This window comes from Sus scrofa, chromosome 13, assembly GCF_000003025.6.
Source record: "Sus scrofa isolate TJ Tabasco breed Duroc chromosome 13, Sscrofa11.1, whole genome shotgun sequence".
Taxonomy (NCBI): Eukaryota; Metazoa; Chordata; class Mammalia; order Artiodactyla; family Suidae; genus Sus; species Sus scrofa.
This window is the reverse complement of record NC_010455.5, coordinates 207,984,437-208,008,101: the sequence shown is the minus strand read 5'-3', so window position 1 is coordinate 208,008,101 and position 23,665 is coordinate 207,984,437. Positions and strand designations below refer to the sequence as shown.

The window sequence follows — 23,665 nt, the reverse complement described above, 5'->3', positions numbered from 1 at the left end:
TCCAGCACATCCCGAGCTGCGACCGTATGACCGGAGCCCGGTGCTGCGTGGGTGGGCGCTAGGGGCGCGCGAGCAGCTCTCGGGAGGGGGCTCCGGGGGTGTGGTGGGGACTGCGGGGCGGGTGGACGCACGGGGGAGTCGCCTGCGCCGTGTGACTAGGGGCGCAGGACTAGGGGGGTGGCAGCAGGGTGCGCTGGGGTGGGGATGGCGTCCCGGGATTCGGGGCTTGGGGTTCGGGGCGTGCGCGCGAAGCTGCTGCGCCCGTCCGACGCGGACCGCGGGGTCGACCGCGGGGCGCGCGCCTGAGACCTTGCGGCTGGGGTCGGTGGTGACGTGTGGCGGGGGCGGGACCAGGCGCGCCCCTCCCCCAGTCTCCCGGAAGCGTGCCGCCGCGGGGCATTGTGGGCATTGTGGTCCTGGGGGGCACAGAGCTCGGGAGGCCGCGAGCTGGCAGGTACTTGGGTGCGCGGTCCGTGAGAAGTGTGGGGGCGCGGGTCGGGGGCTGCAGGGGCCCGGAGTGGGCGTGGGGGCGCAGGCTGAGGACTGCAGGGAGCGCGGCCGGAGCGCGGGGACGAGTGCCCGGGCTCCGAGTGCCGGGGTGGGCGCAGGGGTGCAGGCCGAGGGCTGCAGGGGGAGCGCGGTCCAGGGGGAGCGCGGACTGCACGGGCTCCTGGTGCCCAGGTAGGCGCTGAGGCGGGGGCTGGGGGCTGCGGGGCCTGGGGTGGGGGCGGGTTGCATGGGCCCTTAGTGCGGGGGTTGCGGGGCCTGGGGGGAGCGTGGGGCGCATGAGCCCCTGGTGACGGGTGGGCGCTGGGGCGCTCGCGGGCATGCAGGAGCCATCAGCCCCACGTGCAGCCTCGGCGCTCGTGGGAACCTGGCGCGTGCTCTGAGACTCTGTCACTTTTGGAGCCTCGCGTGTGGGAAGCCCCCGGTGCCTTTGTGGTCTGCCAAGCCCTTGTCGTTTCCTGCGCCTGGAGTCTAGTTGGGAACAACTTCCTTTTGGAGTAGCTTTTGGCTCGGTTGGAGCCCAGCGCTGGAGGTGGTCCAGGGCAGTGGGGCAGTTACGCCTCTGTCAGGTCGTGTCTGCAGCTCTTGTCCTGGAGAGTTCAGGGAGTGGCCAGGCACACACATGGGTTGGTGGTATTCCTCACCCCACTGGGGTCCCAGCCGCAGGTCTCAGGGGACAGGTTAGAATCTGAGCTGGCTCCAAAATTCAAAACGCAGCAGGAAGGAGCTGTTGTCCAGGCTGCCCAAAGGAAGCCCTGCAAAGAGGTGACCAGGGAGACTGGGGGGCTTCCACAAGCCAGACCGAATCAGCAGAACCACGGCTCTCTGCAGGTCGAGGAGCTGGCTGCCCAGGCCCCAGGGCTCCTGGCTGGGGCTCACCCCCTGCTGGGCTGGACTGCCTGGCTCTGCGTCTTTGTCCTCTTGTGTTGGCACGTTGCTTACCCAGAGGGAGGGCTTTGGTGGGTTCAGTATCCCTGCGTATTAGAGTGTTTATGTTGGGCAGAGCTGACCAGCGCCTCCAGAGGGGCTTCATGTCCACAGTGGTGACGGAGCAAGGATTTTATTTTACTCTCTGGAGCGCAGAGGCTTGTCCCCTGATCCGGGAGGGGCAGAGGGCTTTTCTCTGTGAAAAACTGGCAGGTGTTAGCCTGCTCCGGGCAGCTGGGGCCAAATGGCAAACCGGAGGTGGTGTTTGCTGTTGTTTTGTTTGCTGGGAGGACGGAGCAGGGGGAGCACCTGGTGCCCCACCCCCCAGGGCAGGTGCCGGCCGGGTGGTCAGGGGGTCTGGGAACCACAGCCTTCTTCTGAAGGTCCTCGGTCCTCGTCCTCGCCACAACCCCCGGCTGGCCGTGCTGCCTTCTGTGCCCTGCCACCCGCTTGCCCTGCGCTCGGGCACCCCCCTCATTTGCCTTCTGCGCTGTTTCTGCACCGCGAGCATGCGTCCCTGTGCCTCCCCTCCCCGGCCTGAGTGTGTGGAGGGGACGTTAGTCTTAGCGGTGGCAGCTGACCGCCTCGCCTGTCCGTGCTGGTGATTAAGCTGGAGTAAACGAAGAGCATGAGCCCTGACGCCGACAAACCCGGAGCACATCAGCCCGGCCTCGCTGGGGAGAACCAGGCTTCTGCATCCCCTGTCCCCGTGCCCAGCCCAGTGTGGCACAGGTAGCCTCTCCTGCCCAAGGCCCCGCTTCCTGCGTGGCGGTCATGCTCCTGGGATGGCCGAGCCCCTCCTGAGCCTGCCGTCCAGCCGGTGGGCGCACGAACTGGCAGCCCTCGGCCTGTTGGGAGGTATTGGAAAGCGCAGGCGGCCCTGCAGGGAGAGACGCTCGTTCCCACGTCCCAGGGCGGCCCTTTAGTTAAAATGAGTGCTGTGCTTACACTGCACTCAGTGACGAGGTGCCAGCGCCTCGAGGCCTGGCCCTTCTCTCCTGTGAGGCCTCTGGTGGCCTTTCAGCCAGTTCTGCCCCGGGGGCGCCGCTCTTGGAGGGAATCCGAGGTGCTGGTGCAGGGGAGGCCCGGGCTGTGCGCCCCCACCGAGAGCCTGGAGGAGGGCTTTGTGTCGGGGAAGGGCCAGGATTTCCAGCAGCGCTCGGGAGAGCGTGAGGCCGAGATGGACGTGGCCACCTCCGAGGGGAGCCTGGAAGGGTCTGGACCCACTGTGCTGCTCGGCGCCGCTGGCCGCGCCGGGGAGGCTGGGCTCCAGGGCGCACCGGGCTGGCCACGGGGTAGTGAGGCTCTCCTAGGACCGGGCAGCTGCTTCCGTCCCAGGTGGGCAGCCCCACTCATGTCCCTGAAGGGTCCCTGGCAGCGGGCCGAGTAAGAAGGGCCGAGGGAGCGCGAGTCCCTCTTTCCGGAGCGTTTGGTGGACCTGGCGGAGCCGCAGTGTCTGCAGGCCGTCCCTCCTCGGGGCTAGAAGGCCGCATTCCTGGCGCCACCCATGCAGGAATTGGGCCTGTGGCCCCCTGAGCAGGTGTTTATGGAGACGCGGGTGGAGGCTCCCTGGGGCCTGGAGACCCGCCAGCCAGTGGGCTGCAACCACAGGCGAGACCCCGTGCACGTGAGCCCTTGGCCCTGTGACCCCAGAGCCCAGGAGGCTGGGGGAGGCCCCCTTCCTTCCCGCTGTCCTGTAACTCAGGAGGAAGGTAGGGGGCTCCTGTGCTGAGCCCAGGGGCAGGGATGGGGCTGGAGGGCCGGCCTGTGGGGTCGGTGCTGGACGGGTCGCCCTGAGGTGGGCTGGGAGGGGCGCTCCCTGCAGACCCCACCCCCGCCGGCTCCTCTGCTGTCTGAGCTCCCTGGGCACCGCCTGGGGTCGGGGGGGAACCCTTGCATCTCTGTGCTTCTGGGGAGGGAGGTGGTCCAGCCCCATGCGGTGACCCTGGAGGACTCCTGGGACCTTAGGGCTGGCGCCAGGGGCCTGGGGCCCATCTGAGCATTGGCTGGGTGCTAGCCTGAGATACTGAGGCCGAGCTCTTATCAGCGGCCAGCCAGGAATCCCGAGCTGGGGCTCGGGCGTGCTCAGTCACCTGTTTGGGCGTGTCTCAGGCTGTGTGGGTGCAGAGTCCTGGGCCAGCTCAGACCTTCAGACACGCTTCTGACTGGAAGCACCGCCTCGGGGTTTCAGAAGCCATGGGCGTCCAGGAAGTAGAAACGAAGACAGCAGTTTTCTTTCCCGGCGCTGGAGTCTGAGACGTCTGTCCGGGGACTCGGGGACACCAGGTAGGGAAGTCCCGTCACCTCTGGAGATGACACCTTTCAGAATGGAAGGGCCAAGGGCCTGAGCCCCTGGGGGACAGGGAGCGTGGGCCCCGCTCCTGGGAACCCTGGGCTTTGTACGTTCTCGGCTCTTGGCCCCACGCTGGGTGCCAGCTGGGTTGGCCGAGGTTGCGGTCTTTCTCGCACCCAGGGAGCAGCGCCCCCGGGAGCGGGGAGTGGACTTGAGGCGAATCCTGGGGCTGGAGCCGGGGGTGTGTGTCTGCCCTGACCCTGGCTGTCTCCTCGGACACACCAGGCCGAGGGGAGCAAGCATCGGCGCTTCTGCTGGAGCCACTTGGCCTGGATGCTCCCCGGGGGTGCGCCTCCTGGGGGTGCTGGGGTTCGGGGAGGGGCTGGGTTCTAGCCCCACTGCCCGACTGCTGTCTCCTTGGCCCTAGGGCGGGAAGCTAGCTGTTGCAGGTAACCCTGGGGCTCCCAGGCCACGGCTGCCCCCGTCACCCTGCCCCTGCCCCCTGTCACCTCACAAACACACCCACCAGCCGTGGCTTCTTCGGGGAGGTTAGAGCTGTTACCCCTGCCCCCGCCCCATTTCCCTGAGTCATGGAAATAAGCAGGCGGGGAGAGGGACGGTCCTGCTTACCCACCTGTCGTTCCCTCTGAGGCCCCGGCTGCGTCAGAATCCTGACACTGGCGTGAAGTCTTTCTCCGCCCTCGGTGGGTGGCTGGTCCCTGGCGGGCCCTGTGCACATCCCTGACCCCTGTGCTGTGTGCCTGGGCTTGGGGGGGGGGTGCTTTCTGCCATGCCCTCTGGCCGTCTTCCTGGGACTGCCCCTTTCCTGGGTCTGTGACATCGGGCCTCGGAGCAGCCTTGGACTTCGGGGAGGAAGACACGCCCAGCCCGTGGTCACGGCGGGCGGCGCTGTGACCACTTGAAATGAGTGCCACGCCCCCAAAGGGACTGGATCTAAAACTGCGTTTCGTTGTATCGACTCAACATCTGTGGCCCCCAGGGCGTGGCTGGTGGTCGCCTTGTGGAAGCGTGCAGCCTGGGGACCCCGGGAGGAGGGGATGGCCGGTCTGGGGGCACCTGGTGTCTGGATGTCACGAGCTCCGGGCTGGGACCACGGGCTTGGGGCCGTGGAATCCTGACTGAATGATGGGCGCCCTTCTGCTGCGTGTCGGGTCGGGGGCGCTGCGGCCCATCCTCCGAGCTGCCCTGACCCCGGCCTTCCCCCCCAGGTCCCGCAGCGCCGCCAGGGCCCCGGGTGGCATGGAGCTGCCTGGCCCAGAAGGGGAGAAGCAGGCGTCTGCGGAGCCCCGGCCGGGTGGCAGGCTGCCGTCCTGGTGGTGCCTGGTCTTCTTCCTCTGCTTCTACGGCTTCCTGGCCCAGATGCGGCCCGGGGAGAGCTTCATCACGCCCTACCTCCTAGGCCCCGACAAGAACTTCACGCAGAAGCAGGCACGCGGGCGCCGGGAGCGGGCGGGACGGGAGCCACGCAGGCCAGGGGGCCGTCCCCTCAGGTCCCCAGGTGCCACCCTGCGCCCGCTGGGTCCCTGCCACTCTGGGCCAGTTACAGCTCGGCCGGCCCAGCAGAGGGCCCCGTGCGGGAGTCTCTGAGGGGAGCGCGAGGGGCCCCCGCTGTGCGGGCACTTGTTGGCAGCAGGGCCCGCTTGTCCGGCTTTTACCAAAGGAATTTTCCTTCTGCTCAACGACAGCCAGAGGGTCTCGTTGAAAGCTGACTAATAAGCTTAGGCCCAGCGGGAGCCTCTGGGGTCAAAGGCAGAATAGAAGCAGCAACGGGCAGTGTCCCCGCTGGTCTCCTTCTCCTCAAAATAAAACATCACGAGGACGGAGGCCTTTGGCTGGTGAAGCACAGGGCGGACCAGTCGTCTGAGCTTTGGTCACCACCCCTGCTCGTCCTGCCGGAGAGCCCGGTCCTGGCTGCCTGGCCACGTGTCCTGAGCCACGCACCCCGGCCCCTGCTCTGTCTGTCCCCCGCAGCGTGGGCAGCCCCACACCCACATCGTTGGCGCCCAGTCCCAACGAGACTTCTCACCTGATTCTTCAGGGAGCCCCTGCCTGTCTCCCACCCCAGAGCTCAGCACCCGGCCCTCCCTGGCTCTAGAATTAAGTCACATGGAGTCGCCCTGCAGACGGGGCCTGTCCCCATGAGGCAGCTCCCCTGGAAAATAGACACACCTGTGTGCTTGGGCCGCACGAGCTCGAAACTGCACGTGTGTGATTTTTCCCAGCCCACGGCCAGCCCTGTGGCCAGAGCGGTCACTTCCCAGGTGACTCGGCGGGGGGTGGGCTCTGGCCATCAGCTAGGAGGGGCCAGGGCCATGGGGCTGCCCCCATGCCCCTCAGACCCCCAGGGCCTCCCAGGAGCAGCCGGTCCCTCACGCTGCTCACTGACCGATGGCCAGACAGCCATTCCCTGGACCCCACTCTGTTCTCAAAGGGGCCCTCGCCCACCTCCGAGGCCACCTAGAAGCAAGGGCGAAGCTCCATTAAAATACTGTAAGGAGAGTCCCTGTAGCAGGAAACTTACCAGTCCCACCTGCCAGCCCTCAGACCACATTTTGATTAATAGTAGGATCCAGACACTAAGCCACCCTCCAGGCCTTGGAGGTGACCAGAGGAACGGCAGAGGCCTGTCTGGGAAGAGCCCAGTGGGCCTGTGGCCACGGCTGCTTCTCTGGCACAGGTTTAGGCTGGTCCTGCCTCACTCCCGCCCGAGGGCCTCGAACCACAGAGGGCGCTCCTGCTCCAGGGCCCGCAGGGTCTCCAGCTTGTTCGTGTCCTGCCCAGTGGGGGCCCGTGGGGGGCGGTGAGAACGCTGCTGCGCGACTTTTGCCGTCCCTCTGCAGCTTGCAGCTTGACCCCCTCGCGGCAGCACCCACGAGGCACTGTTGAGTCTCTGCCCATCTGATAGATGGGGGAGCCGCCTGCTGGGTTGGCGCCCACTCCATTTCTGCCGCGTGTTCCCGGCTGTCCCTGGTGCACTGCCCCAGCCAGCTCCCCTCCCCACAGGCATCTGCTTTCCTGTGCCTGGTGGGGCCCCCGGCGCAGGGGCCCCCGAGTGCCTGTGGGCCAGGGCTTCCCCTGCAGCTGAGGCCTCCTCTCTCTGCTGGCCGAGGCCGTCTGTGCTGCAGCCAGATGTTCCCTGGGTTATGCTGAGCGCTGCCCTGCCCGCCTTCCCGGCTTCACGAAGCACCTCCAGGAAGGTCCACAGTTTGCGGTGCCCCTTTGGGCCTGTGATTCCTCCGCACCTGAGCTGCCTGGGCTGAGCCCTGCAACCCTGTCCTGCCTCCATCGTGACCCCTGCCCAGGACGCTCCACGCGCTCGTCAGACCTGGCCCACAGCTGACCCGCGCATCGCTGGCGGGAGCCTGGGCTGACCTCCGTGACAGCCCCTGCCCTGCCCCTGCTCCCCCGTCAGGCAGGACTTGGGGTCCCTGGGTGCTGCCCGTGTTGGCTTCGCTTGGAATCCGGTTACCTGGGGCCTGGCCCTGTCGTGCTCCCTGTCTCCCTGGTGCTCAGGACTCACGACACCCACATCCTTGTCTGGCTGCCGTGGGGTCTGGGCCTAGCTGCTGACTTCAGAGAAGCTGCTGCCTTGAAACCTCCGGGGTCCCAGTCTGGGCCCCTCTCCCGCGTCCTGCCCAAACCGATGCGTTGGGAACGTGGCCCAGCAGTGCTGGGCTGAGGCCAGTAGGAGGCTGTCACTCTGCCATCTGCCCCAGGGGCTTTGTGGGTGCCCATGCTCGCAGCACTTCCCAAGTGTGACAGGGGTCAGTCCCCGCCTGGCCCGCTGCTGCCCCGCCTGAGGAGAGGGGAGGTGGGGGCAGGGTACGGGCAGAAAGGCCTCCGGTGGCTCTGACCCTGTGGCCCTTGCAAGGGAGCAAGCTGTCTGCCAACAGAGCTTGTCGCTTGAGGGGTTGTTTGAGGTTCCCGAAATTTTCCGTAAACAAGGCTCTGATCCCTGCAGTCACCCCAAGGCTGTGGGAGCAGCACTGGTGATCCAGCCTCCCTGGGGTTCAGATGTGCACGAAGCCTCTCTTGGAATGGCATCGGGGACTACAGCTTTTGGCTTCTGGTGGGCATGTGGTTCAGGAGGCCACCAGGCAGGAGCGCTTGGGTCAGGGCCCTGGAGGGTGTGTGCCAGCCTGACGTCCTGAGCACAGCCTGGGAAGCACTGCTCTGGGCTTGGCTGGTCAGATGGCACGTCCTGGGTGGAAAGATGCCAGGGCTGCAGAAAGCCACTGGTGAACGAGGGAAGGGCCTCCCGAGGACGCTAAGCTGACCTGGGCTTGGCTCTGGGCCCTCGGTTGAAGGTTGTACCTGTCCAGTGGACCTTGGTACTTGCTGGCCTCACAGGGCTGAGGGCCCCCTGGGCTGCTACAGGGATCACCCCTTGGCGTTGGCAGGTGGTCAAGTCCCAGTCAAGGTTAGCGCCCTGAGTCAGGGGGCACCCAGGAGAGGCCCAAGCCTCTGAGAGCCCAGCAAGGCCCTTGTCTCGCTTGGTGCTGTCCCTAGCCCATCTGAGCTGTGGCCGGATCCTGGGTAGGGTCAGGTGGGTTTGGGTGGGGTCCTGTGAGGAGCCACCTGCTGGAAGCCCACCTGGCCTTTTTGAGAGGCTCTGAGCACAAGACAGGCACCTCCTGTGTCCATCCCAGAGGCCAGAGAGCTGGGGCCCTCTTCCTAGGGAGTGGGTGCAGGGTGGTCCTTCCTGGGCAGCTGGGGGACATCTGGCTCTCACCCCGAGTGGGTCTGTGGTTATGTCACATACCCTGTGTGCCCCGGGGGGCTGCGTCCTGCGGGGGGCGGGGGCGGGGCGGCGGGTGTTCTGATTGTGATGAGCTGAGTGGCCGAGGCTGCGGGTGGCTCCCTTGGCCCCCATGGAACACGTGGCCCTGGTTCTGCCTGGTGGCTGGGGGTGAGGGCCCAGTCCTGCTCCCCGTGGGGCCGGGCAGGGTGGCTGCAGGGCACCTTCCCTCCCTCCAGGGTCCCGGGAGACCTTCCTCGGGGCTGGCGTGAATGTAAGCAGGTTCCAGCTCTGTGTTCCGTTTGTTAGACTTAAGGTGAAGTCATTTCGTGTTTTTACTGCATTAGAGAAAAGTAAGCCTGGTCTGCCTGACTTGACACGTAATGACTGCCTATCGCAGGGCACTTAGCAGCTCTGTGCGGCTGGCAGCGCCGAGCTGCCGTGTGAGAGGCAGCCCGAGGTGGGTGGGGCCCTGGGTGCCCCTCTCCCTTCCCCGCTGTCCGGGACAGTCCTGAGGGGCTCGGGTTTCAGAGGACAGCGCTCTGTGTCGTCCTGACTGGGGGCGCAGTAGCGGGGCCCAGCGGATGTGGCAGGGGACTGCAGTGGCTGGGCCAGCCCTCCAGAGGCTCGGGGTCACACGCCGGCTGTCCTGTAGGTCACCAACGAGATCACGCCGGTGCTGTCCTACTCCTACCTGGCCGTGCTGGTGCCCATCTTCCTGCTGACCGACTACTTGCGCTACACGCCCGTGCTGCTGCTGCAGGGCCTGAGCTACGTGTCGGTGTGGCTCCTGCTGCTGTTCGGCTCCACGGTGCTGCACATGCAGTTCATGGAGTTCTTTTTCAGCATCACCATGGCCGCGCGCATCGCCTACTCCTCCTACATCTTCGCGCTCGTGCCGCCCGCCCGCTACCAGCGCGTGGCCGGCTACTCGCGCGCCGCGGTGCTGCTGGGTGTCTTCACCAGCTCCGTGCTGGGCCAGCTGCTGGTCACGATGGGCAGGGTGCCCTTCTCCACGCTCAACTACGTCTCGCTGGCCTTCCTGCTCTTCAGCCTGGTCCTCACGCTCTTCCTGAAGCGCCCCCAGCGCAGCCTCTTCTTTAACCGCAGCGCGCCCGCCCCTGCGAGCTGGACCCCATGCGCCCGGGCGGCGCCCCCCGGTGGCGCGGGCGGCCCGGCGGGACTCGGTGCTGGCGCGCCTGCTGCGGGAGCTGGCCCGCGCCCTGCGACTGCCGCAGCTGCGCCTCTGGTCGCTCTGGTGGGTCTTCAGCTCGGCCGGCTACTACCTGATCGTCTACTACGTGCACATCCTGTGGAACGTGGTCCACCCCACCGCGGACAGCTCGCGGGTCTACAACGGCGGCGCGGACGCCGCCTCCACGCTGCTCGGTACGGCCCCCCCCCCGCGCCCCGCCCGCCCCGCAGGCCCGCGGTGACGCGCCCTGTCCCCGCAGGTGCCATCACTTCCTTTTCTGCCGGCTTCGTGAAGATCCGCTGGGCGCTGTGGGCGAAGCTGGTCATCGCCGTGGTGACGGCCGTGCAGGCGGGGCTCGTCTTCCTCATGTACAGCACGAGCAGCATCTGGCTGTGCTACGGCGCCTTCGTGCTCTTCCGCGGCGCCTACCAGTTCCTGGTGCCCATCGCCACGTGAGTCAGCGGCAGGGGGCCTGGACACCGCTGGCAGGCGGCTCCTGAAGGGCTGCAGCCCAGGGCGGGCGGCTGGAGGGCCCTCCTTCCAGAAGGTTCCACGGGGAGCCGCAGGCGTGTGTGCCAGGCAGCTTATGGCTCAGGTCCGTAGGCGCGTGAGCCCTGGGTACCCTTAGCCAGCGGGCTGCTTCTCCAACATGCTGGGTCTGGGCTGCTGAGACCCCAAAGCTGGTCAAGGAGCTGGCCCTGTGGGCGTCTCCTGTGCTCCCCCTAAGCCACTCAGGGTCCACAGGGACAATCCGTCGCGTCCTTGCCCCAGCCTCCAGGTCCTGCGTCTGAGGTCACGTCTTGGGTAGCCCTGCAGCCCTTCCTGGTCTCTCCCGCTGCCACTGCTGGACACTGTGACTCCCAGCCCAGGAGTGGCCCGGTGACCCAGCTCACCTTCTGCCTGGGGGGAGCCCTCCCCCAATGCCCTTGTGTTTGTCACACCCCTGGGGACACTCCTGCACCTCCCTAGGGACGGCCTGAGAGCTGCCTATCGACCCCCTGTGCCTTCCAGAGTCTTCCCTGGCCCACGTCCTGCTGGCTCCTAACACCCTGTGTGTACCCTTGGAACCAGAGCTCTCAGGAAGCTGCAAACTCACACCATGTGTTCACCCTGGACACACACACACACACACACACACCACATGGGCCCTCACTACACACGTAACACGCACGGACACCTGCACCCAGCAGGTGGGCCCGTCCCCGTCCCCGGCCGTTTGGCCCTGGTTCCTCTCTGTGCCCTGTCCCCGGCGGGCCCTCCAGGCCTGACATCCAGGGCGCGGCCTCCCCCTTCCCTCCCACCCACTCTGCAGTCACACCCGCACCACAACATCCGTCCCCGCCTTGTGTTGAGCTTGGACGGTGTCCTGGGCTCCTGACCCTCTGTAGCTGTCCCCTCAGTGTGGCGGCCTGACCCCGGGCACCGCGAGACCCTCTTTAGGCCCCACCTGCCCTGGGCTGTGAGAGCTGCGAGCCAAGCTGGCGTCCTTTCTTCCCTGCCCCTCAGGCCCGGTGCCGCCCGGAGCACAGCTGGCCCTGCCGGGGTGACGTCTGCTCCCCGCCTTCCCCGATTCCCCTTGCGTGGCCGGGGCCTGGCCTTTGTGCAGACTGGACGCTGTGGCCTCCCCTCCTCCCTGTCCCCTCTTCACGCTTTCTCGGCCTCTTCTGTCACTTTCTGTCACCCTCTTCTGACGATTCTGGAAAGGGCGCCAGGCCCGTTGGTGCTTTTCTCTCACTTCTCTCAGGAGTGTCCTTGTTAATTGTGAAAACCATACGTGCTCATGGTGAAAAGATCTAATACAAAGCAGGAGAGGTCACGTGTGACGCGGAGAAGGACAAATGTGACACGGAAAGATGTGAAGAAGAGGCAGACGGCCCCCCAGTCGCCGTTGCTGACGTGTGGGGTCGGGCTGACGGGAGCCAGCCTGGGGTTGCTCTGCCCCCTGGCCCTTTAAGCTCGCGGGTCGCAGGCGGGCCGTGCTCTTGGCGATGATGCGTCTCCGTGTCTTCCCGTGGCGGTCGCGTGGCGAGCGAGACCCCCCCCCCCCTTTCTCCCCAGATTCTAACAGTGGCATTGGGTGGGTCCTAGAAGGGACTGGCAGGTCAGAGGGCCTGCGCTTTAGAGGGGGCTCTCGAGATGTCACAGACGTCGGCCAGGCAGGCGTGCGGCGCCCGAGGGTGGCATGGGCCATTCGCTTTTCCTGAAGGACAGCGGGCTGCCTGCTGCCCGGCGTCGTGGCCAGCTTCTGTCTGTGGGTTCTTCCTGCTGGGGTTCCTGTCACCCTTGTCATGGGCAGTGTGCTCACATCCACCGTCCGTGATAGCACAACCAAAAGTGGGCCGGCCGCTCACTGCCCTAAAGCCGATAGGGGGCGGCTGGTGGAAAGGACAGGTTGTCTCATTCTGGAGGCGGCCGCTGCGGAAGGTGGACGTGTGTCCCCTGGCCGCCCCCCACTGACAGCCGGGGGCAAGAGCTTTTATAGGTGGAGGGAGGGCCGGCCGTTCGGTGGTCTGAGCAGCCTTATTTAGGTGCTTAGTCTTCAGTGCCGGCGTCCGTTTGTTCCCATTTCTTGGAGACCAGTTCTTGGAATCACGGCAGCTCATGTCACGACTGCAGTCTGGTCATCACGCAGTTAACTTTCACCTGCTGGGCTGTCGGTCTCTGCAGCAGCTCGAGGACTTGGCTCAGAGTGCGGTCCAGAGCCCCTGAGGAGGAACTCAAGGTCCTTGACTTTGCTTAATGACTAAATCGTTGGTGCTCGGGTCTTGTTTGTCTTCCTTCGCTTCTGCACTTTCTCCCTCGCTCGTTAAACTCACTCTTTGGCAAGAGGTTCCCACGCCCCAGAGGCCGGCAGGGGGCCTGGCGGGGAGGAGCCTGCGCTGCTTCCCTAGGAGCCTCTTCATCAGCCGTGTTACCGCTGTTTGCCTTTGATCCTGCCTGCCGAGGAGCGCAGGGAGCACCCTTGGAGCCGGTCCTGTGGGGGGCGCGGCGGGGCCTGGCCTCTCCCGGGACCGCCTCTGCCGCCCGGACCTTAGGGCTGAGGGCTCTTCTCGCAGCCCGTGCGCCGCCGCGTGACTGCTGTGCCGGCCGTGACCGCTGTGCGGCCCCCCCCCACTCGCCCCAGCAGAAGCTCCTTGGCCTTGGTCATTCTCTTTAAAGGCTTTTTGGGTATTTTTGTCCATTTCGTCCTCAGAACTTTGGAAGCCTCTTGTCTGGTTAATTTTTTGAAGACGCTTAGGGCTTTGAGTCGCAAGTCGGTTCGCATGTGCATTTCTTGGCGGGGCGCGGGAGGCGCCGAACGCATCCATTGCTCCGCTCTCCTTATTCGTTTCGCGGTTCTTTCCCTCCTTTGCCGAGTCACTTAACCACGAAGGACTTTAAATCGGGCATTTTCCTCCTGCTCTGTCAGCTGGTGATCCTGTTAATTCCCTGCTCTCGGGGGGACCACTGTGGAGAGTCCTGTGATGGTGTGAGAACTCCGACCCGCAGTCCCCCCGAGACTGACTGTCCCCCGAGACTGACTCTCCTCTGGGGGGCGGGGGTGGCTTTCCGCTCCTGTGCCTCGGGGTGGGAGGGGCGCCTGCTCAGAGCGTGGGGGGCGGAGCTACCCCGGCCCCGCCCCCAGGCCGCCCGGCCCCGCCCCCGCCTCATCTCGCCTTTCCCTGGGAAGGTTCCAGATCGCGTCCTCTCTTTCTCAAGAGCTGCGGGCCCTGGTCTTCGGAGTCAACACCTTCCTCGCCACCGTGCTGAAGACCGTCATTACTGTCATCGTCTCCGACAAGCGGGGCCTGGGCCTCCCGGTCCCCTCTCAGGTGAGCCCCGGATCGGGGGTGGCCTGGCCGGGCCTCCTGGTCCCGCCCGGGACCCAGACCACAGATCCACTGCTGCGGGGGCGGCCCCTGGACTGCGTGGGAGCGGGAGGGCAGGGGCAGCGGGCAGGGCGGCAGATCTGGCCACCCCAGCGCCGGCCTGGGTGGCTCCCTCCGTGGCTCAGCTTCCACTGTAGATGCCGCCCGCGCCGGGGCAGTGGGGCCTGGGGCCTTCCAGGCTGGCCTGGCTCGGGTCACTTCTGGAGGTACCCCCCCGGGCCCTGGCACCACCTCCAACCCCCTTGGCTGACCTCCTAGGAGGGACAGAGGCGTGGCCTTGAGGTTCCCCTGGGTTGTTCAGCCCGCTGCCCTCACTCAGGCCTCATTCAGGGCTTGAGAGCAGAGCCGGCGGGGTTGACATTGGCAAGTGCCGGCCCTTTCTGCCCCCTCCCCTCGTCCAGCCCCAGGCAGGTCCTCGGCCTCCTGAGAAGTACTTGAGAATTCCTGTGTACTGGGAGCCTGGGCACACTCGGACATGGGACTCCTGGTGGCCTCAGCCAGGGCAGGACCTCTCTGCTGGAATGAGCTGGAATGATGGGCCTGCAGGGGATGGTGACTGGGCTCCTGGGGGCCAGCCTGCCCAGCCCCCTGCCTCTGTTGGGAGCCCCACTGCCCCCGGGGCCGGGTCAGCTCCGTGGAGTTGTCCCGATGCTCTGTTCCTGGGTGACCCCAGAGCTGGCCAGAAGGAAGTTCCAGGCAGGGGCTGCCTTTGGGCTGAGGTTTGGAAATGCCCTTGGGGGAAGGACGTGGCACTGCTGGCCTTTGTGTCCCCATGGGCAGGTGGGTCTCGGCCCCCAGGCTTCATGTGCAGCTGAGCAGGGTGGCTGGACTCGGGTCCACAGGGGTGTGGGCAGTAGGGCTGTGCCCAGGGCCCGAGGCCTGCTGTCCAGGGACGGGGTTGGGGCCTCCTGTGTGGGGTGTGGCCCCGGCCTTTCTCTGGAGCCTGGCCTGGCTGCCGTCCCGCTGGCCCAAGGGAGCCCCCTGCCCCGGACCCCAGTTGTCCCGGCCCTGGGCTGGGGGGCAGAGCCTTCCTCCCTTGTCCTGGCCCCCCTTCCGTGTGGCAGCTCCTGGCCCCTCTGGGTCAAGCTAGCCCAATATATGGGTTTTTCACTGGCTGGTTTAATTTCTTGGTCAACAGGGACCCTAGAGGTTTGTCCATTGCTGGAAATACCGGCGGCCGGAAGGCAGGTGCTTCCAGCCGTCTTAGTCACCTTTCTTGCACGGTGGCCCATGTGCCCTCTCACCACGTGACCCTGGGGGCTCCGGGTGGGAACCAGCATGGAGCCCGTGGGGGCTGCCTGGGTGGCTCATCTTTTCAGTGAAGCTCTGGGTGTGGATCCCCACAGACGCACCTGGGACAGGTGACCCGGAGCCCCACGTACCCCGGGCAGGCCCACCCTCCCCACTGGTCACCTCCTGCTGTTCGGAGGTGCGGGTGCTGCCCGATCACGGACCGTCCGCAGTTGAGACGAAGCGTCCCTCCCCACAGGATCCCTCAGGCTGCCCCTCTGCAGCCCCACCTGGCCCTCGCCGGCCACCTCCTCCCTGACCTGGGCAACGGTGGTCTCTCCCTGTTTCTGCCTGTAAAGCGTCCACACAGCCCGACGGGATACGGCGTGATTGGCATCATTCGGGTCCCGCCCGCCCGGCGCCTTGCGTGCAGCGCTGGCTCATGTCGCTCTTGGCTGCGCGGGGCCCGCAGGTTGCTGGACCCAGGCTCGTTCACCCGCTGCCCTCGAGGAGCCCTGGTCGGTCCGGTCTGGGGCTGCCGGAAATGTGTTCATCTCGCGTGGTGTGAACCGAGCTGTCCGTTTCTCTGGATAGATGCTCTGAGCTGTGGTTGAGCCTCATGGTGGCGGCCCAGGTTTTCCGAAGTTGCCCGAGGTTTCCCGGTAGCTGCCCCCGGTTACGTTCCCCTGAGCCAGGCCTGAGCGACCCATGTGGTCAGTAGCTGGCAGCGCTGTCACTGCTCTTTCTTTTGGGTCGCACCCGTGGCATGTGTAGGGTCCCGGGCCAGGGGGCCGGTTGGAGCTGCAGCCGCCGCCTCCGCCACAGCCTCAGCAAGGACCCAGGGACCCGCATCCTCATGCTAGTCGGAGTCGCTGTGCCGCAGCGGGAGCTCCCAGCGTGGGGGCTCTGCTTACTCAGCCGCCCTGAGAGGCGAGGAGGCCTGGTTCCTGTGGTGGGACGTGCGTTTCCCTGGCAGCTGCTGTCGCTCCTCTTGCCACCTGCAGCCGCTGTCTGAGCCTCCTCTGCGGGCAGGTGTCGCTTCACTTTCTGCCCATTTCCTGATTGGATCCCGTGGCTTTTTTTCACTCCCGAGTGTGGAGCCTTGTTCGTGTGTTCTGGAGACGCGTCCTTGGGCGGACGTGTGGTTGCACCTGCTTTCTCCCAGGCCGTTTCCTCTTAACAGAGAAGAAACGCAGAGCAGAGCAGGACTTTTCATTTTGATGAGGTCCGATTTATTCATTTTTCCTTTTGTGGCTCTTAGTTTGGGTGTCACACGGAACACGTAACTCTTTGCCTGACCATGGGGCCTGAAGGTTTTCCTGTTTCTTTTGGAAAGTTTTAGAGTTGAAGCGTGTGACCGGTTTTGAGTTACCTTTGCATCCGAGGTGAAGTCCACCAGGTTCCTGTCATCTGTCTGCGGCTGTCCAGTTGCTGCAGCGTCCTCTGTTGACAAGACTGCGTGGCTTTCTGACCACTTGTGCGAGCGCGTGCTTCTGGGTTCGCATCCGTCAAGTCCTGTGACTCCGCTTCCACCGCCAGCACCCTGTCCTCTCTGTGGTCGGCTTGGAAGCGGGGTCACTGATTCCTCCAGCTTTGAAACTTTTTTCAAAGTCGTTCTAGCTGTTACAGCGTCTTTGTCTTTCTCTATACATTTGCGAGCCATCTTGTCTGGATCTACAGACGTTCTTGCTGGGAATTTGCTGGGAGTCGCTTGAGGCCTGATTGTCGATGATGGCGAGTCGACATCTTTCTGTGGAACCTTCCAGCCTGGGAACACGCGGTGTGTCTCGCCACTGCCCAGAGCGCCTGTGATTTCTCTCGGCATCGTGGCGTCTCCCCGACGCGGTGCTGTGGGCGAGTTGGGTTATATCTGTCCCTGAGCGCGTCACTGCTCTTCGAGGGATCCTAAGTGCTGCTCTCTTCCGACGTCGGTGTGTGCATTCGTCTGCTAAGGCCGCGATGATGAGGCATCTCAGCCTGGCGGCCTACGCAGCGCCAGTCTCTCCTGCGCCCGTCTGGAGGCTGAGGTCTGGGGTGCGAGTCTCGGCGGTTCAGTCTCTCCCGAGGCCTCCCTCCTGCCTCTCCCTGCCACCCCTGTGGCCTTTCCTCCGACCGTGCGCACGCCCGGGGCCTCTCTCAGCAGGACACCTGTCCTCCGGGGCGAGAGCCCCCCGCCCGGCCCCGCTGAATCCTAGTCGCCTCCTGAAAGGCCCCGTCTCTACATGCAGTCACGCTGCGGGTTACAGGCGTCGGCGAAGGGGTTGGAGGGCCCCGGGCCCCGTTCCTTGCTGGGCCCAGGTGTTCCCTGCTGGCACAAGCAGCAAAATGAGGTTCGTTTTATTGGACTCCCTTTATTGCGCTTCACAGAGGCTGTGCTTTTTTGCAGACTGAAGGGTCGGTGGCAACCCCGAGTTATCAGATAATGGTTGGCACTTTTTAGCGGTAAAATACTTTTACTAGATACGTGTATTGTTTTTAAGACACGGTGCTATCGCGTGCTCTTAGACTGCCGTATAGCAGAGCAGAATTTTCCTCTGCGCTGGGAAACCCAGACATTTGACTTTGTCGGACATTTGACTTTGTCGCGACATTTGCTTCATCGTGGTGCTTTTTGCCCCTGAGCCCGTGATGCCTCCGAGGTCCATCCGTGTAAGAACTACGTTGATTCCTGTGCGGTCACCCTTGCCGGGATCACTTGTTAGTTCCTGGAGGTCTTTGTTTGAATGCCTTTTATTTCTTTCTCTTGCCTGGCTGTACCTCATTTTCTCTTTTCCTCTTGCTCTGTGTTTATTTTGCTCGTCTCCTTCTAGGTTCTTGAGATGGGCGCGCAGGTGAACGGTTTGCGACTTCTTCCCTTCTGATGTGTGCACTTACTGCTCTGGGTGTCCCTCTCTGCTCTGCTTTAGCTGCAGCCTACAGATTTTGATATATTGTATTTCATTCTATTCATTTCAGTGTGTCTTTTTAACAATCTCCCTTTATACCTTCTTGCTGACCTATGATTATTTTAAAGTGTGGTGTCTAGTTTCCAAGTGTTTTGATATTGATTTCTGTTTTGGTTCTGTTCTGTCCTGATCAGAGAACACGGTGTGTGTTATGTAAATGTGGGGTTTGTTTTACGGCCCCGGACACGGCCTGTCTTGTTATATGCCCCACAGACACTTGAGGGTAATGCGAATTCTGCCGTGGGGGGTGCAGCGTTCGAAAACATCGGTTGGGTCCTGTCGTTGATGGGATGTTGATTTTTTTCTCTCTGGCCTCTTGTTGAGAAAGAAATGGTGTTTCCACTTCCAGTTGTGAACGTAATCTGTTTTTTCTTTCGATTCTGTCTCGTTTTTGCTTCCCGGTGCTGCAGGGCTGTTGCGTACGCGCTTGCAGTTGCCGTGTGTCTTGGGGGATTGAGCCTTTGTCGTTATAGAATGTCCTTCTCTGCCTGTGGTCGTTTTCTCTTCTCTGAAGTCCACTCAGCCTGGTGTTGACAGAGCCGTTCTGCTTTCCTTTGATTGATGTGTATCTGATACATTCTCTTCCACTCTTTCTAACCTGCCAGTGTTGTGGTTCTTAAACGAACGTCTCGTAGCCAGTGCACGGTTGCCCCTGTCTCGCAGCTGGTTTATGGAGACAGCCTGTTTGTGTGCTCGTTAATGTGGTAGTGTTTACATGGGCCGGTCATTTGTTCTGTTGTCCTTTTCTTCTCTCTGCCTTTTGTTCTGTGCTCTTTTTTGTACCTTTTCCTGTGGGTTATTGACACGGTCTTCAGAATTTCATTTTGGCTCATCGGCTGTATTTTTGAGTGTATCTCTCGGGATAGCGCTTTTTTTCTGTTTTTCTTGGTTGCTTTGTGTACTGAGCGGCCGGTTGTAGTGAAGTATTGAAATGCCACCTTCTTTTATGTCTCTTTCCCTCCACTGTTCATGGTACAATGTGTTGAAGTTCCCATCGTGGCTCAGTGGAAACGACTGACTAGCATCCATGAGGACGCAGGTTCGATCCCCGGCCTCGCTCAGTGGGTTAAGGATCTGGGGTTGCCATGAGCTGTGGTGTAGGTCGCAGATGTCGCTCGGATCCCCCATTGCTGTGTCTGTGGCGTAAGCCAGTGGCTACAGCCCCAATTCGACCCCTAGCCTGGGAACCTCCATATGCCGTGGGTGCGGCCCTAAAAAGACAAATTTGAAAAAATCCAGTTTATGGTGCAGTGTCTTATTTCCTCTGTATACAAATAAAAAAGTCCTGTTTATGGAACAGTAGGCGTTTGTTCTGTATGCCGTTGGGCCCACCTCCAGTGCGGTTATGAAGTTTTGCCTGAGCCAGCCGACGGCGGTGCACCTGGGGAGAAGGGCGGGGGTGGCTGGCTCATTCCTTCCTGGTCTTCCACGTCCCTTATTGCTCACTGTTTGTTGAAAGAACCTCCTTCAGCCGTCTTTCTGGGCAGGTCTGCTGGAGACAAACTGTTCTCCTAGTTTTTCTTTATCCGAGAGTGTCTTGATTTCTTTTTCGTGCCTGAAGGGTGTTTTCACTGGTTAGACTTCTGGGTTTTCTGGGTTGACAGTTTGGAGCCTATGAAGGATCTGTCATTTCCTTGTTGCCTTCCTGGTTTCTGATGAAAAATCCGCTGTCGTTTTAATTCTTTTCCCCCAAGGCGTCATTTTTATTTTATTTTCTGGCTACATTCAAGATTTTTCCTTTCTCTTTAACTTTCAAAAATTTGAATACGGCGTGCGTGGGTTGGGTGGGGGGCGTTGTCCCGTGTGGGGTCCCCTCAGTTGCTTGAATCTGCGGGTTCTGACTCTTGCCATTATTTGCCCAGGCCCTTGTTCAGCCTCTTTCGCTCCTATTTTGCTTCCGTGGCCTGGGGCTGCATCTCGTGGCTCGTCCCCGGGGGAAAGTGGGGACCACGCGCGCCCCACCCCCCGGCCGCCCCGCCCTTGCTCTGCTTTCTCTCTGTTGTTCAGATTTGGTCATTTCTATTGCTGTGTCTTCCAGTTCACTGATTCTTTTCTCCGTCCCCTCTGTGCTTTGTTGAGACCATTTGCTGAGTTTTTACTTTGGTTACTTTATTTTTCAGTTCCAAGCTCTCTTTCTCTCTTCTCTTTCTCTTCTGACACCTCTTTGATTTGTTTCAAGCGTGTTCGTTATTGCGTGAAGCATTTTCGTGATGGCTACTTTCAGCTCGTTCTCAGATGCCCGTACTTCTCTGCCAGCTTGGTATTGGTGTCTGCCCATCGTGTTTCCCTCGTTGAGACACCTTCATGCTTCTCAGAATGCTGAGTGACGTTTCCCATGAAGTCTGTACATTCTGGCGGTTATGTTAGGAGACGCTGGCTCTTTTTCAGGCCTTCTGTTGTAGCTGGCGTCTGACACCACCCCGGCAGAGGGCTGAGGCGTGCACCTGTCACGGCAGGTCGGCTGGAGATCCAGGCCCCCCACGCAGCCCTCCTCACACGGCGGGTGCTGGGGGCTTCTCCCTACTGGGCAAGGGTGGGAGCGCCTGCTCCCTGTGTGGCCTCCAGTGGTCAGGGGGTGTGGCTGCCTCAGTCCTGCCCCCCACGTGGCCTCCAGTGACACTGGTGGGGGCGGGGCACTCTCACTACTGCCCCGTGGGTGGAAGTCCTGCCTCTGCACAGACCCTGGGCACCACCTGCTGAGACTGAAGGTCCAGGTTGCCTTGTGGTCTGTGGGAGTGACCATTCCAGCTCACCACTGGGCCTTGAACCGGCAACCCCCGGGAGGGGTGGCGCTTTCCTCACAGCCTGGGTCCCGAGGGTGGGGTCTGGCTGGGGTTCCCGTCGTTAGGGACCTGTCCTGCTGGGCGGGGTGGCCCCTCTCGCGAGCCTTTGATCAGAGAGAACGGCCTGTGTTTTCTGGCGTCTCCAGGTCGCTGGCTGCTTTGGTTCCTTTACAGTGTGTGCAGTGGAGGGAAAGAGCCCAGGGACGACGCTGCCGTGTTGCCTTTCGGATTCCGAGGTCCGGCTGGTTCTGCCCTGTCTGTGCCGTCCGCCTTTCAGAGTCCCCCCGGGCGTGCCCTCTGCTTGTCCGTGGTTTTAATCGCACTTGGGAAGGAGCGGGCACGACACGCCGGCTTCGTCTTCCTGGAAGCGAAGGCCCTGAAGCTTCGTTTTCTGGTTTGGCTCTGAACATGAGCTTTCCCAGGAGGGCTGAGCCAGGTTCCCAGGGTCCCAGGGACACGCCTGGCATTCCCGGTGCTGGGCCCGAGTCCCCGGGCGTCGCGGCTGGGCACTGGTCACGGGGCCCGGGGGCTGGGCCGGGGGCTCCTGTCCTCCTCCTCCAGGCTCCCGTGGAGCACGCGGCACAGAGGCCCTGCACATCAGCTGTCACCCGCAGTGGTCGAGGGCCGCAGGGCAGATCACGGAGCTGGCAGGTGCGCAGACCCTGGGCGCCCGCCTGCCTCACCCGCTCCTTCTCTGTTCCAGTTCCTCATCTACTCCGTGTACTTCCTGGTGCTCTTTGTCGCCTACTTCTTCGCAGCTGTGCTGGCGGGCCTGCGCCACTTCCGACAGGGCCGCCACCAGCCCCTGGCGCTGGCCCAGGAGCTGAGGAGTCCCGCGCACGAGAAGGCTGGGCAGGCGCTGAGCGCACAGGCCGGGGCCCCGGGGGACGGTGCCAGGGCCTCCCGGGAGCGCTGCCAGCTGCCCGAGACCAGAGCCTGACCCACCCGGCCTGCTGTCCTGCCCGCTGAGCGGCCAGATTCCTGACGCCAGAGCCTCCTGGGCCTTGACCTCTGGGCACTGATGCGTCCCTGCAGCTGCCTCTCCTCTTGGGGTCAGCAGGCCATGCTGTGGCATCGTCCGAATTCCAGCCTTCAGTTGCAGTACCGGTGACCCAGGGGTCCCTAATGGTCCGTCCCCGTGACCCCCACCCCAGCGAGGGGTCCTTGGCCTGTCCCATGTGGCCCCGAACGCGGCACCCTCGGCCTGCTTCACGCCCTGGCGGGGGCGCTTCCTCATGCCCACAGGCCTTTGTCCTCACCCCCAGGGAGGCAGGTCCCACTTGTCCCCAGGTGGTCCCAGATGCCAGCCAGGGAACTGGCCCCCCTCAGCTGTCCTGGGCCCTGCGGGCGGGAGTGGGAGCCAAGGTCCTGGGGCCCGCGGCTAAACTGTGACATTTGTAATTGTTCAGGTGCTTGCATTTTAAATGATGCTCTGTTCCTTTTTAAAAAACAAAACAAAACAAAACAACAACAACAACAGAAAGCTGGCACAGATGAGAATACTCATGTGGCTCCTGCTTCTGGGGGCGATGCTGGGTGCGCAGGGGGTGGTTCCATCAGGGGAAGCTGGCGCTTTGGTCCTTGGTCCCTGGCTTCGCCTCAGGCCCTCCTCCCTTGGCTCTTGAAGCGGGGTAACACTGAGCCACCCCATGGGGCCACCAGGGGCAGCTCACTCGCGCACGCCCCGTCCCCAAGGCGGGGGCCTGGCCTGCGCCACCCTGGGTGCTGCTGAGGCCTGAGAGCCAGTCCTGCTTCCTTGGAAACACAGGACCGTCTGCTGGTCCCCAGACTCTCAGACTCCACACGGTGCCAGGGGCCAAGAGGGGGGTCCCAGCCCAGCCCCCAGCCACAGGCGGGGCCCAACACCCCAGCCTGAGCTGAACCCTGCCCTGTGCCCTCATCCAGGCCTGGGCCGCTGACGGCCCCCGCCCTCGGGGGCCCACAGGAAAGGCCACTGCTCCAGCCCAGAGGAGGACTCTGGGTGGCGAAGGGGCCCCCGCCAGAGCTGGCTGCTCCCTGGGGTCCCTGAGAGCAGCATGGGGGAGCAGGGCATCTTGGGGTGCCCTGAGGGTCGAGAAAGAGGCCGTACGGGTAGGTGGTCCCTGGGCGCACCCCCACACACCACCGCAGCCAACCAGCCGAGCACTGCACCCCATCATGCACAGGGGCCGGTGGGGGCTTGGTGGGTGGAGGGGCTCCCCTCTGCCTACTGACCCAGGAGGCAGGGCTCTGCTCCGTGCCCAACACCCTCCCCTTTGCGGGCACCTAAGCTGCAGCTGGCCCAGGGCCTGGTGCCCCAGCTCCCCCTGCAGCTTCCCCACAGGTGCAGGGCCCCCTCGGCTTCTGCCACTTCCCCGGCTTTGAGAGCCGGTGTCTCTTGCCCCTGAGCTCCTGGGGTACAGGTGAGCCCCCGTCCGTGCAGCTCGCATGGCCCTTCGTCAGACACCTGCAGCAGCTGTGGGGACGTGGGTGCTGGGTCTGAGCGCCCAGGAAACAGACTGCTTCCTGGTTCTGAAGTGAAGACTGGTCACCACCCAGAGAGACCCCCGAGAGAGAAGAGAGGTGCGTGGGGATCCAGGACCCCTGTGTACACCCGTGCATGTGGGAACATCTGCGCACGCATGTGCCTGCTCACATCCACGTGCCTTTGTGGATCCACATACGCCCTGCACACCCGTGTACACCCACGCGCAACCGCACAGCGTGTGCAGACAGCGGTCCATGCTGTGGGCTTCACATCTGAGGGGTCAACCAACTGTGGATTAAACATATTAAAAAAAGAAATTCCAGGAGTTCCCTAGTGGCTCAGCGGGTTAAGGATCTAGCGTTGTCACTGCTGTGGCTTGGGTTCAGTCCCTGGCCTGGGAACTTATGCATGCCGCAGGAGTAGCCAGAAAAATTCCAGAAAGTTTCAAAAAGCAAAACTTGAAGTTGCCGCGTGTGGGTTACTTATATGGGCTTTACATTCTATTTACAACTATTTACACCCCATTTTCTTGTATGAGGTTTCGTGAATAACGTGGGGTGACGTATACGGAGGGGGTGCGAATGTTACACCATTTCATAGAAGGGTCTTGAGCATCCTCGGATTTTGGTGTCTACAGGGTCCTGGAACCGGTTCCTCATGGATACCCAGGGACGACCTCATATCTGAAAA

At 63.1% G+C, this 23,665-nt stretch overlaps 1 protein-coding gene across 1 annotated transcript; it reads left to right on the top strand.

Annotated features, from left to right (window-relative positions):
- On the top strand, nucleotides 247-22,008 carry SLC19A1 (solute carrier family 19 member 1). The gene is given in 8 exon segments (XM_021071539.1): nucleotides 247-454; nucleotides 3,547-3,720; nucleotides 4,957-5,176; nucleotides 9,142-9,650; nucleotides 9,652-9,875; nucleotides 9,941-10,133; nucleotides 13,352-13,493; nucleotides 21,212-22,008. Coding segments are annotated over 6 exon segments (1,494 nt in total). The 5' UTR covers nucleotides 247-454; nucleotides 3,547-3,720; nucleotides 4,957-4,987; the 3' UTR covers nucleotides 21,449-22,008.